This window comes from Petaurus breviceps, unplaced genomic scaffold, assembly GCF_028583685.1.
Source record: "Petaurus breviceps papuanus isolate PSGF00001 unplaced genomic scaffold, PetGlider_PUasm1.0 91041, whole genome shotgun sequence".
Classification (NCBI taxonomy): Eukaryota; Metazoa; Chordata; class Mammalia; order Diprotodontia; family Petauridae; genus Petaurus; species Petaurus breviceps.
The window spans coordinates 43232374-43245483 of NW_027187400.1; the positions used below are offsets into that span (position 1 = coordinate 43232374).

At 58.9% G+C, this 13110-nt stretch overlaps 2 protein-coding genes across 2 annotated transcripts; one reads left to right on the forward strand and one right to left on the reverse strand.

The window, feature by feature from the left end:
• The first annotated feature begins 32 nt into the window (after positions 1-32).
• On the forward strand, positions 33-9892 carry BCKDHA (branched chain keto acid dehydrogenase E1 subunit alpha). Its single transcript, XM_069078319.1, has 9 exons — positions 33-522; positions 3990-4169; positions 4273-4359; positions 4937-5045; positions 6742-6903; positions 7135-7341; positions 7704-7845; positions 7961-8132; positions 9214-9892. Exons 1-9 carry the CDS (start codon positions 433-435, stop codon positions 9382-9384), a joined length of 1320 nt encoding a protein of 439 aa, XP_068934420.1. The 5' UTR covers positions 33-432; the 3' UTR covers positions 9385-9892.
• Positions 9893-10488: 596 nt separating this feature from the next.
• Positions 10489-12320, reverse strand: B3GNT8 (UDP-GlcNAc:betaGal beta-1,3-N-acetylglucosaminyltransferase 8). Its single transcript, XM_069078320.1, has 2 exons — positions 12215-12320; positions 10489-11964 (listed from the first exon to the last, which is right to left on the reverse strand). Exon 2 carries the CDS (start codon positions 11922-11924, stop codon positions 10731-10733), a length of 1194 nt encoding a protein of 397 aa, XP_068934421.1. The 5' UTR covers positions 11925-11964; positions 12215-12320; the 3' UTR covers positions 10489-10730.
• Between the last annotated feature and the right edge of the window lie 790 nt (positions 12321-13110).

Genomic DNA, 13110 nt, shown 5'->3' on the forward strand with positions numbered 1-13110 from the left:
ATTGGGATGCGCCTGCGCGAAGTTTGTTTGTAAAGGCTGGATGCCACGCTTTCCTTCAACCCCGCCCCCGACCTAGGCCTGAGGAAACTATTAGGTAGCCGGAGAGAGGAGGCGGGATCAAAATGGCCCGAGGTCCTATCCCAGCCCCGGGGAGGTTAAGGGGCGGGACGCTCCTAAGGACCCGAGTTCTGGGGCTGGCCGCGCTTCCGCCTGAAGGCACAGCCTCCTCAGAGGCCTCAGAGCGGAGGAGTAAGGCTGAGGGGGAGTGGTGGACGGGGACTGCCTCCCCGGCGGGGCGTCCCCCGGCCTCTTGGGAGGCGGTGCTGACTCACGTGAGGTCGTGGGCGTGCACAACTTTTTAGGCGATGGACTTGTGGGCCCCAGAGAGAACCCGGGTAGCAGTTGCGGAGACGGTTAACGGCTCCAGTTAAAATGGCGGCGGCGGCGGCGGCGGCAAGAGCCTGGGCCCTGCGAGGGGGGCTGGCCTTGGCCCGGCGGGGGCCTCGCGGATTGGCGGGTTCCGTGAGTGCTCCCGCCCCCAACCCTGGGGGGAGCGCCGGGAGAGAGAGAGAGAGAGACCCCTCCCCTCGGGAGCCCCCCAGACACACACACACTCACACACACACACACACACACACACACACACACACACAGAAGAAATCCCTGCAGTGAGGGTGGGAGCTGAGACCCCGGGGATGAGGGGGCCTCAGAGGAGGAGGAGACCCCGGAGAGGGAGGGAGCTGAGACCTCCCCCTGAGGGCGCCTGAGAGGGGAGACCCCGGAGAGGGAGGGAGCTGAGACCTCCCCCTGAGGGTGCCTGAGAGGGGAGACCCCGGAGAGGGAGGGAGCTGAGACCCTGGGGTGAGGGTGCCCGTGGCGGGGTGGGGAGAGCCCCAGGACAGAGAGGGGAGGGAGCAGGAGATATGAGGTGAGGACGCCAGAAAGGCTGGGGAGGGGGACTCCCCAGCTCCCCCCAGGTTTCCCTTTGGTGACCTTGGGCCCCCGTGCAGAATGAGGGGGGCAGAGGAGGGGCAGGGGCTCGGGCTTTCCATCCTGGGAAGTGGGATTGGGGGAGCAGCCCTTCTGAAGCTAGGAAGGCATTGGGGAGCCAGGCTCGGTGCCTGCTGCCCATTGGCTGGGCCAGGGGGCGGGAGGGAGGCCGGGCCAGGGCGGGAAGGTCATCATGGTGCCTCCAACTGATTTCCCAGCCTCTGTCCCCAGGCCCTTTCTGGTCTTTCCGGTTCCTTGGTGACCCGTCTACCGTGATGGCAGTGGCAAGCGCTGCCCCCTCCCCCCCATGGCTGGGTTGCCGCCTCCTCCTCCTCCCCTGGCAGGGGTGTTGGGGGAGGGGCTCCTTTGGGGTCTTAAGGCTATGTCTGCTCCGAGGCCTGACTGGTGAAGTATCCTAAGAGGGGGTGGGACCACGGGACTGACTGTCCCTTGAGTTTGGGTCAGCCTCTGGACGCCAAAGCCACCAAATCCAGCCTCTGACCTAAGGTGGGCCTGCCAGTCTTTTATGGAGGGACTTCTCCCTAGGTCCCTCTATCACAAATCAATTGTATAAGCCTCAAAGCAGTATAGCAACGTGAACTGGAATTTCCTTGTCCCCTCAGCTCCTGGGACAGGCATCACTGAGAAGTGGGGGGACCAGGAGCTGGGCTGGGCACACACCCTGACTCTGCTTCAATCTCTACCTCAATTCCCAGTGATCCCAGACAAACGTGTGTGAACCAGAAGTTGGCTAGGGAGGCGTGAATGTGACTCTCTGTCCACCCTGTAAGGGAGGCTAGAGTGACATTCGCTGGGGCTGGGGAGGAAGGAGGCCTCCTTAAGAGACCTGCCCTTGATGCTCACAGTGCTGACTTTATTTTACTTAATTTCTCCATACACACACACACACACACACGCACACACACACACACACACACACACACACACTTTTGAACAGAACTTGTCCCCATGCAGAGTGGAGGGGACTGTAGCAAGGAGGTAATTTGCAAACTAAATGCAGCCCCAGGAGTTCGGGCTGGCACTGGCCCTGCCTGGAACCCCTTGCTGATCCTCGCCTGGGTGGATGGGGGGAGCCAGCTGTGTGGTGAGATCCTGTCTGTTCCTGCCCAGCCCCAGGGTCTGGGTCAGCACCCTCTGGCCACCTAGCATCTATCCTCCATCCAGCATCTCCTATGGTCCTGGCCAGTGTATCTGCTAGCCATGTCTCTTGGCACAGGCTGAGACCTTTCTTCTCATCCTTTGAACACCCTCTGTTAGCACCAAAATATCAGGCCTCTGACCTTCAGTTGTTGTGGGCAAGCCACTTAAATCTGAGCCTCAGTTTCCTCGTCTATAAAATGGGGATGAGATTTTTTTTTTTTTTTAGCAAATCCCCCTCACAAGGTTGTAAAGATGAGATCAGATAATAGGTGTCAGGTGCTTTACAAACTTTAAAGCCATGCACAGAGATACCATTTGTCCCCTTGCACCAGTTTCGAGCTCTGCCCTGGTCTTGGTAAGGTGTGAGGATGTGCTGAGGTTATGATGGACAGTACCTGTTTACAGCAAACAGACCAGCCTGGCCAGGACACACTCTGGTGGCAAGGGTTTGAGGGCCTGGAGCAGGTCCCCAAGGTGCTTGGGAGGCAGCCATAGGGAAGGCCATTATAAATTGCCTGCTGTGGGCAGGGCTGGCCAGTGGAGCTGGTCGGGTCTGTGTCTCAGGGAGCATCTGGGCTGGCACAAGCATGCCCTCACTGCCTCCATTTGGGAAATGATTAAGCAGGTCCCATGTGCCACACACTGTGGGTCCATGTATAATGAAGTTTGCCTGATCTAATGGGAGCCAAGCATACTGACGAGCGAGGACTGGCATTGGGGGCATGGGCAGCACAGTGGGAAATGTAGAGTTGGCAGGCTGGGAGGCCCGCTGGAGGATGGGGATCCTTCCTCCCAGGGTGGTTAGAGTGAGGAAGGAGACAAGCATTCACTGAGCACCTATTGTGTGCCAAGGCGCTGTGCTGATGGCCTTCCCCTTATCAGCCCTGGTAGGGATCCCCTCTTTACAGCTGTGGAAACTGGGGCAGACAATGTAAGTGACAAGCCTAAGGTCATACAGCTAGCAATTGTATATGGCTGGATTTGAACTCAGGTCCTCCTGAATCTGGGCCCAGCATCCTATCTACTGCATCCTTGAGCTCCTCAGAACCTCCTAGGACTCCATCCCTTTAACTTTGTATATAAGGAAACAGGCCAAAAGAAGTTATAAGGATTGGCCACGGCCACCAGATGGCTGGTGGTACAGTGGTTAGTGCACTGGGCCTGGAGAAGACCCAGGTTCAGATACAGCCTCAGACACTGGCTGTGTGATCCCAGACAAGTTACTTTGCCTCTGCCTGCCTTGGTTTCTTCACCTGTTAAATGAGGACCAGAGCCTCCCTGGGTTGTTGGGAGGGTCACTAGCTGCTAGCCATTAATTGGCACAGCCAAGATTAAAGACTGCTTCCAAGTCTAGTATTCTTCCCACCAGGACACACCCATGTCTGGGCACCCATCTGCCCGTTGTGTAAAACTGTTCTGTCAATGCAGATAGCCTGTAGGATTTGTCCCCACTTGTCCTGGGTAGTGGGAGCCCAGACTCAAATAAGCTTCCTGAGGGCAAACTTCTTTCCCACAGAGCCACACTTGTGTGACTGGTTCTGCCAGGCACACAAAGGGCATTGCCAGGGGTGGCTGCCAGCTCCTAGGAGTGGTGCTCTAACTGGGCAATAAACTCCACTGGAAATTACGCCTTTTGGAGATAAGATGTGAGCTAGGCTGCAGCCTGAAGGGACCTCTAGAGGGCATCTGGGCCAGCATGTCCTGGGGGAGGATGCCCCTTCAGCATCCCTGATGTAGAGCTCACTCCCCGCAGAAGCACAGATTTTTCCTGATAATTGAGGGAGGTACCAGTGGGGGGTCCCACCCTTCTGACATATTTGCCCTCCCCTCTGTCTCAGGCCGCCTGTTGGCAGCAAGAAGATTTCTCATCCCTGGATGAAAAACCCCAGTTCCCTGGTGCCTCTGCTGAGTTCGTGGATAAGCTAGACTTCATTAAACCCAATGTCATTTCTGGCATCCCTGTCTACCGGGTAATGGATCGCCAGGGCCAGATCCTCAATGCCAGCGAGGACCCCCAGGTGAGGACTTTGCGGGTCTCACGGCCCCCTTAGCCTTTCCTCCAGTCTCTGTCTAGCTCAGAGGGCGTGGCCAACCCCACTGTCCCCCTTGCTCTGTCCTCAGCTGCCTCCAGAGGCGGTCCTGAAGCTGTATAAAAGTATGACCCTGCTCAACACCATGGACAGAATCCTCTATGAGTCCCAGAGGCAGGTAGGTGGGGGCCAGCCTTCCGAGGGGTGAACTTGGCTGTCTAAAACAGTCACGATTAGACACACACGGCCATTCCTGGGGGGCAAAGGAGTCATGGGAGCCCTAAGAGCTTGGGGGAAGAGATCATGGGAGGGAAGGCTGGGGCCTGTAGCCTCAAGATGTAGGTGCTCAGAAAGCTGACTTCTGGGAGCCTGACTTAGGGGGCAGGAGAAGAGGCAAGAATGTCCTAAGGGGGAAAGGACAGGATTCAGCCTGAGGCCTGGGTGGGCCAAGACTCCCAGGGCAGCCTGGGTCCTCTTCTGAGGGTTGACGATGGATGGCCAAGACAGCCCCAATTATGGCGGGGTGACCGCTGAGTGCCAGGGCCGTGGAGGATCCCAGAGAAGATGCCCGGCCCCGATTCACTTTGTCTCTGGCTCCACAGGGCCCAGCACAGTGTGCCTGACCCAGAGTCAGAGCTTAAAGGATCAGTGATTGTGGGGCTGGGGCAGCCAGAGAAGGGTTCCTTGTTGTCTCTGACAATGGCCTATGGGGGTACTCGGGGCCCCCTTTTTTCTTTTCCCCTGCTTCTGTGCAGGGCCGGATCTCCTTCTACATGACCAACTATGGGGAGGAGGGTACCCATGTGGGCAGTGCAGCCGCCCTGGATGACACAGACCTGGTGTTTGGGCAGTACCGGGAGGCAGGTAAGTCCTCCATCCACGTGGGCTGGGGCCTAGAGCTGGAGCCAGGGGCAGTTGGGAAGAGAAGAAGAAAGACCATACAAGTCCATCACGGCCCTTCCCTGTGCTCAAGGTGCTGCTCCTCCACAGGCCAAAGGCAGCCAGAGGATGTGGGTACAGGCCACAGCAGGAGGGAGGTGGGGGACTCCTCCAGATCAGCCCCCAGTGGGCACCATTTTTTGTCTGAGAGGGGAGCCTGGGCAAGGAGAGGAGAGGGTGTCCATATGGATCTTCCTAGCTCTGAGGTCTGTTCTCCAACTCTGTTTACCTCTCCCTGGCAAGTGACCCCAGCCCCCTAGAATCAGGCAGCCATCTCTCTACCTTTACCACGCTTAGGAAGGCAAACTCACTTTGAATTTGCCTCTGATTAGCCTAAGTAACAAAGAAAATCTGTTGCCACCACCCTTCCTGGGGCCCAGCTGATCCCTCCCTCCAGCTCGCTTCTGTTACTTGAATCTCGACAGGTATGCCCCCCCCCTTTTTGGTGGCTGCTCCCCACCAGGGGCACCCCTTTTAAAACTGCAGCTTGGTTCTCCCCCTGGGGAAGAGCCAGGAGTCCCAGAGGGGAGCTTCTAGTGGGCCCCAGGGTTGTTGGCTTTAACCCCAACCTGAATGTGACCATGAACAATCCCTGCTCTCTGGGCCTCAGTCTCCCCACCTGTAAATGAAGAGGGAGGGTGGTCCCTAGGATCATTAAGCAAGGCCACGTACTGAACACTGGGGATGCCAAGTCCATTGCTGCTGAAACAGTGGCCCCCTCTCCCCACAAGAAGCCTTTGTTTTACCCAGGGCCCTGACCAATAACATGCAGGGTCAGTGGGGGGCCAGGGTGGGGCCTGTGGCTCCCTCCTCCACCAAGGCAGGCTGGCACCTTCACTCCTCATTTCTCATCTCCCGGCTGCCCAGAGGCCTGTGGCAGAGCCCATTTCCAAAGCTGGCTTTCTGTTCACTCTGCTGCCAGGCAAGAGGCAGGAGGGAGGATATGCCAGCCCCTGGGGGTCAGAGAAGGCTGCATGGCAGAGGTATCACTTCAGCTGATCCTTAAAGCAAAATCAGGATTCCACAGTCAGAGGAAGAGGGGGTCACTCCAGGCCCCGGGGGCAGCCAGGAGAATGTATGGAGATAGCACGTCCAGCTCAGGGAGCAGAGGCCATCCCAGGGCTCCCATTTTGGAGGACCCATGTTCTGATGGCCAGGGTCAGCGTTTGCCAGCTTTAGCAGTCCCTGACTTTACTTCCAGCACAGAGATCTGTCTTTCTGTGCTGGGCAGCATCCTTTAAGCTGGTCTGCTGTGCCAAAGGCCAGGCAGAGTCGTGCTTCAGTGAAGCCTCAAAACTACCTTCCACCAAGCAGAAAGACAGGTGATCTGGGCATTGTCAGCCTGCCATGTGGGTTTAGATCCCCTCTTGGGGCAGCACAGATCATGGACCACCAACTATATGGTGTGGCTACATAAAGAGCATGAAAGAGATGGGGCTGGGCAGGGCTGAGGGGACATTCCAGGGAGGTCCGTGCACACCCTGGACAGTGGCCTCAGAGGGAGGCCAGAGAAAAGACACCCTTGGGATTGATGTTCTCGTGATGGGATGGTAGTGGTGTTTCAGACCTGCCTCCTCCTCCCAGATGTGGCCAGATCTGTATCTTCCTCCTTCCCCCCCAGGAGTGCTGATGTACCGTGGCTACCCCCTGGATCTGTTCATGTCCCAGTGCTATGGCAACTCGAGCGACCCCAGCAAGGGGCGCCAGATGCCCGTCCACTATGGCTGCAAGGAAAAGAACTTTGTCACCATCTCCTCCCCCCTGGCCACACAGATCCCTCAGGGTGAGTGCTGCTGTTGGGGGAGGCCCATGCACCTCTGCTAGTGAGGGGGTCACCGTACCACATCCCCAGGGCTTGGAGCTTCCCCAGAGTTCTTGACCAGCCTCACTCTAAGGCATGGCGGAGGCGTGGGGGGCTTGGCACGTGTCCCCTTGCTTTTCTGGGCCTCCTTTTTCCTCTTCCAATGGGGTTGGAGTCAGGCCAGATGATGGATCTCCCCCTTCTCTCCCACAGCGGTCGGAGCAGCCTATGCAGCCAAGAGGGCCAATTCCAACCAGGCTGTGATCTGCTACTTTGGGGAGGGGGCAGCCAGTGAGGGCGATGCCCATGCTGGCTTCAACTTTGCTGCCACCTTGGAGTGCCCCATCATCTTCTTCTGTCGCAACAATGGCTACGCCATCTCCACGCCCACCTCAGAACAGTATCGGGGTGATGGCATTGGTATGGTGGGGCTGGGGCCCCCTTCTTTCTCGTCATTCCTCCCTGCCCTAAGGCACCTCTCCCACACTAGACATGCACCTGAAAAGCTCCAGAGCATGCCTTAGTCCTCCTGATTCCGAGCCTGTCTTGGCCTAGGACACAGGCCTCAGCCTCTTGGTCGCAGAGTGGCTGGGGTGCTAGTCTCGGGTGTTCCCTCAGCTCTCCCTGACGGGGCTGCCCTTACCCAGGTTCTGGTTGCCTTGCCCACCCACCTCACATCCTTTTGATCCTCCCTGGCTTTGTCTGAGCACTGGTGGGCACCAAGGGTTAGGACGGGCTCTTGGTGGCTCCTGTGTGAAGGCTGACCAGCCCCTTCTCCACAGCGGCCCGAGGGCCTGGCTACGGCATCACGTCCATCCGGGTAGACGGCAATGACGTGTTTGCCGTGTACAACGCGACCAGAGAGGCCCGGCGGCGGGCAGTGGCAGAGAACCAGCCCTTCCTCATCGAGGCCATGACCTACAGGTGCAGCTGGGCTCTAGCTCCCAGGCCCCTCCATAGCTGGGCGCTTCCTGGACAGCCCTTCCTCTAGGTGCTGCCATGCCCTGTCTCATTCCTCCTGGCGCTGTCCCTTCCGCAGGATTGGCCACCACAGCACCAGTGATGACAGCTCGGCTTATCGTTCTGTGGATGAAGTAAATTACTGGGACAAACAAGACCACCCCATCTCCCGGCTACGCCACTACATGCTGAGCCAAGGCTGGTGGGATGAGGAGCAGGAGAAAGCCTGGCGGAAGCAGTCCAGGAAGAAGGTGGGAGCCCAGGGCCCCCAAGGGCTGCTGGAGATGTGGGAGGGGAACCCTGGAGGAGGGGAGAGGCCCCAAGAGCCCAGCATGGGGGGGCCAGGAGGGAGAGCCCTTGGCAGGCTTTAGGAAGCTCCCCGTGGGGTCTCCTTTGGGCCTTCAGCAGCCCAAGGTGGGAGCTGGGGGTGGGCCTAGAGGTATTACTGCCCCAATTTTACAGAAGAAAGCAAGGCTCAGGGAGGCCAGAGCCCAGCCTCACCTGGTTGACCTTTGGCTTCTGTGATCTTTGGGCCCCTGACCCCTAAGGTCCTAGCCAGCTCTAAGGGTACCTTTTATGACTGATTTGGGGCCACAGGAGGGAAGCTGGATGATGAGCTGCGCCGACCTGAATTCAGCCTCCCCCTTCCATTCTTCCAACCACAGTCTAATGTGGATCCAGTTAAGAAAAATCATTTTTGCCCAAAGTCAGGGATGGAAGGGTGGCCAAGGCCAGGTCTGCAGGTGCAGGGTCAGCCACCTTTGAGCATCCTGATGTTCTGGCCTTTAGGGCCCAAATTCCTCATACACATGGGGAAACCGAGGCCCAGAGAGGTTGCCAGTCACAGAGCCAAACCTAGAGCTCAGGGCTCCATGTCCCCCCCTTCCCCCTGAAAAGTAAGGGGTGTGGCTCTTAACATCCCTTCCAGCTCTGAATATGTGACCCTGTGAGGAAGACAGCTTTTTCTGTCCTGTCCAGTTGACCATTGAGCACCTGTGACCCTTTCTGTACGGAAGCCAATCGTCTCACATGTGCCTAACAAATGAAGGCCATGCTGCTGATCCTGGCGTTCAAAGCCTGACCTCATATGACTGTCCTCTGCATGCTCTGCTTGGGTCCATCTGGACCCCTGGTTGTGGCCTCTGCATATCTTGTGCCTCGGCCCTACAATGGCCCCTTTACCTTCATCTCAAGGCTTCCCTGATCCCTCTCCCAGCTTGAGCTCTCTGCTGGGAATGCAGCCTCCCTCAGGCGAGGCTCAAGGCATACTTTACCCCAGGGTGGTATTTAATAAATTGTCTCTTTTCCCTCCCCTGGGCCACTGCTGACAAGGTGATGGAGGCCTTCGAAGAGGCTGAACGAAAGCTAAAGCCCCCACTTGGCCTCATCTTCTCAGACGTATACCAAGAGATGCCAGCCCAGCTCCAGAAGCAGCAGGAAGCCTTAACCCGCCACCTGCAGGCATATGGGGAGCACTACCCTCTGGACCATTTTGAACAGTGAGGGAGAAAGCAGGGAGAGAGCCAGGGGCTAGCCCTGCCACAAAACCCAGGTCTGCCCTGGCTGGGCCCCTTCCCTCCCTCCTGCTAGAAGTAAAATTTGGAGAGGCTGGCCTTCCCAGAGACTTTGATGGGGAAAGAGGTGTGGGGATGGAGCAGAGACCACCCCCTAGCTGTCTGAACCCTCCAGAAAAGACAGAGCTCCCCCCTTAGCCCAACTTAGAAACCTTCCCTCTTCTCTGGTGGTCACTGCACCTGGGAACCTGGGATCTGGGCAGGAGGGGGACAGGCCCGTGATCTCTAGTACTTCTCATCTGTGATAGTGCCTTCTCTCCGGGCCTTTTGGGAAAGCTCGTGCTGCTGGTCCCTCAAGCCCCAGCCAAGAGACATTCAGGGCTCCTCAGGGAAGGCCAGAGCACAGATGGATTTGAACTAAAGTGTGTGGGGCTGGGAGGGGTCAGAAATGGTGCACTTGGTGGCTGGGAGTCAAATAAAGAGCTCTTTGCATTTGATCCAGACCAGGCCCAGCTTTTGTTTGAGGGGCTGATGAGTGAATGGAAGGAAAAGGGGAAGGTGATGGGGGGTGGGGAGACCTTCTTTCAGTTGAAAAATTGTCTATTGAACAGTGTTTCAAGCTGGGCTTAAAGGCCACAACTCCTAGCTGCCCAGACTGTTGAAGCTGGGAGGTCCCTTGAAGGCCTGATGCTCTGGCCCATAGGGCACAGGCCCAAGCCCAGACCCCCTGGGGAGAGGCAGGCCAGGGATTGGAATCCCCATTTCCTAACTAGTGCTCCAGGAGCTTTCCAGGCAGCTCTCGAGGGCTAGAGGGCAGTAGCACCCCCCATACTCCCAGTTCAAGTGGGCCTTCCCTCCTGCTGGACTGGGCCAAGTCCCCTCTGATGACCAAGAGAGTTTTCTTTTCTTTACCTGTCATCCCCTGGCTGGCTGGGCCTTGCCCAGGTGTTAAGGGCAAAGCTTGCCCAAGGAGGCATGGTGGAGAATGCCAGCCATTGCTTTGTGCCCCGCGGGGTGGAGTAGAGGAAGATTGTGACCCCTTCGCTTTGTACCCCACCCTGGTGAGAAACAGAAATAACTCTGAAGGCCTAGATTCAGAAGGGGGGTGTTTTAAATAAATATAAGCCGCATACAGCCCGGCCCTCCGAGTGCCAAGCAGGCACTTGGAGTGGCACTGCCAGGATGGAGACGGTCTGGGTCCTGAAGCCTCCCCTGCTATACACACTTGGTGCCGGCTGCCAGCAAGCAGGCCCCCAGCCTCCCTCCCAAGGTGGGACCCCAGAGGGCAGAACTGCAGATTGTGGGAGTGGGCCACCCCCATCTGCTGCCAAGACCTCAGCAATGGACTGGGAGGCTTTGCATAAGCTTCCAAAGCTGAATGGTCTCCTGGGGGTCCCGGGGCTGAACCAGCACCAGCTGCTGGTGGACACAGGGGTTATCCTGCTTGCCTTTGCTTGGCCAGTTGGTGAGGAAGCCAGGGTGGTTCTGGGGAGCTAGGCCCAGTGCTTGGAAGCAGAGGCCAGAATAGACATCGTCAATGGGGAAGGGAACCACCCTGTCAGCAGCCCGGAGCAGCCACGGGGCAAGCTGCCCCGCAAACACGTAGCCGCCCCCGCTGGCATAGGCCGGGTAGGGGCCTGCGTAGAAAGACTCGGGCACATAATAGGGCCCTCTGGGGGTCCGGATGGGCAGGGCCTGGTCAAAGACGTGGCCCAGGTAGAGGCCTCGGGCCATGGCTGGGGGCAGCCCCCGCAGCAGCTTCAGCAGGGCCCGGACATTGACAAAGCTATTGTCCTCGGCCCGCAGCACGAAGGTCGCCTGGGGGCAGTGGTGGGCCAGCCACCTGAGGAACAGCACATCTTTGAGGCTCCCATTGAAGGGGACATCCAGGAAGTCCCAGAGCAGGAGGTCCCTGTAGCGATGACTCTCCCACTCCACGAGGGGACCCAGGTCAGGGCCCGGCTCCCCCCGAGGGGAGCCCAGGAGGAAAAGAAGGCGCACTCCACGCTCAGGCCCGCCCCACGTCTCTCGGATGGCCTGGCGCTCCCCAAATCTGCCTGCGGATGACTTCACAGCCAGCAGCAGGTAGGGGGCATCTGAACCCAGACAGCTAGGAACCACAGTCCCCGACACCCACCAGGGGTAATCTCGGCACGCAGCCGAGAGGAGGAAGCGCCGGTGAGGCTCCGGGTAGAGGGCAAAGTCTGGGATGGTGGCTGCTGCTGCCTTCCCCCAAGCCTGGCAATCCCCTGCCGCAGGGCCGGCCGTGCCGGGCAGGGCCAGGAGCAGCTGCTGTTGCCTGTTCCAGTAAGCTGTGGCCAGGGCTCCGGTCTGGCCCAGGCGCCCGGAGAGGTTGGCAGGAAGGGATGGCTCGAATGTGAAGGCGCTGGGGTTGGTCAGGATCTCCAAGTCGGACCCCTCTTGGTATTTCTTGGGTCGCAGGGGGTCTGAGCTCCACTCGATGTAAACCTTGAGAGCCAGCAGGGTGAGGAGGGCCAAGAGACAGAGCATGCACTTGGAGCAGCGCATGGCAGGGGACCCCCGGGGCTAGGGGGGTGGTCCCCGGGAGCTGCAAGGCAAACGGAGGCCCACTTAGCTAGGGGATCTCTGAATCCCAGGTCCGTCCCGGGAAGCAGGGGGCCCAGACCCCTAAGGTCTTAGGCAAGCCCCTCAGGGGCAATCCCTCACCTCCAGGACCCAAGGGCCCCCAGTTCTCAGACGCTCCATCAGAACCCTGGAGCCCTGGTGGCTATGCTCCCTCCCCTCCCTCCCAGACACTGGGCTTGGGGACCCAGGCATCCAGCTTCCCTGGCACTCACTTCTGGGCCGGGGCCGGGGCCCAGGCCCGCCAGCTTTGGTCAGGTCAGGCTCCTCTGGCTGCAGCCTCCCTCCCAGACTGAGTCAGTCTGGAGGGGAGGGGAGCGGGGGAGCCCCCAGGGGCCAGGGAGCGGCAGAGGCGGGGCTGGGGAGGAGACCTAGAGAGATACAGACTGAGAGGCGGAGGAGAGAGGGCGTGTACGGGCTGGTTCTCTGGCCAGAGAGGAGACAAGTGGGAAAACCGGGGAGAGGTGTTGGGACGGGGGGCGGGAGCTGGAAAGGGCCAAAAGGGAGAGAGTCACAGCAAGACAGACAGACCCTGGGAGGATGGAGGAGACTCCCAGTGAAAGGAGGCCCGATGGGGAGAGGCCAAAAAGGGAGGGAAGAGAGGAGGAGGTGATGGAGGCAGATGAGGGGGGCCCCCCGGGAAGCCGGGAGGCGGGGGCAGAGAAGGGAAGATCTCCTCCCATTTCTTCCCCCCGGGGATTCTTGGGTCTATCTTCTGTAAGCTCCAAACTGGGGAATGCATTGGGGCTTTCTCCCCACCCCACCCCCATCATCAGCCTTATCAGCTACCAGGATCAGACGGGCCTGGGCCAGTCTCCACCCACCTCTCTACACCCCACCCCTCACCTTCTCCCCGTGGTGACTAATGAATTTCCGGCCCCTTGGGAAACAGTGTGTGTTTGCATCAGAGTAGGTCCACTGAGGCCTCTGCGATGTGTGCACCCCAGCCTGTCTCCTAACCGTCAACAAACATTTCCCCACCGCCCAGTGGGTACTAAGGAGGTATGGGGGGGAGGAGGGGTCCTGCTCCCAGCCCAATGCTAGCGGCCTCCGGGCACACACCTCTCAGGTCTGAGTGCCCCCTGGGGATCCCCCCCCACCAGCCGTCTTC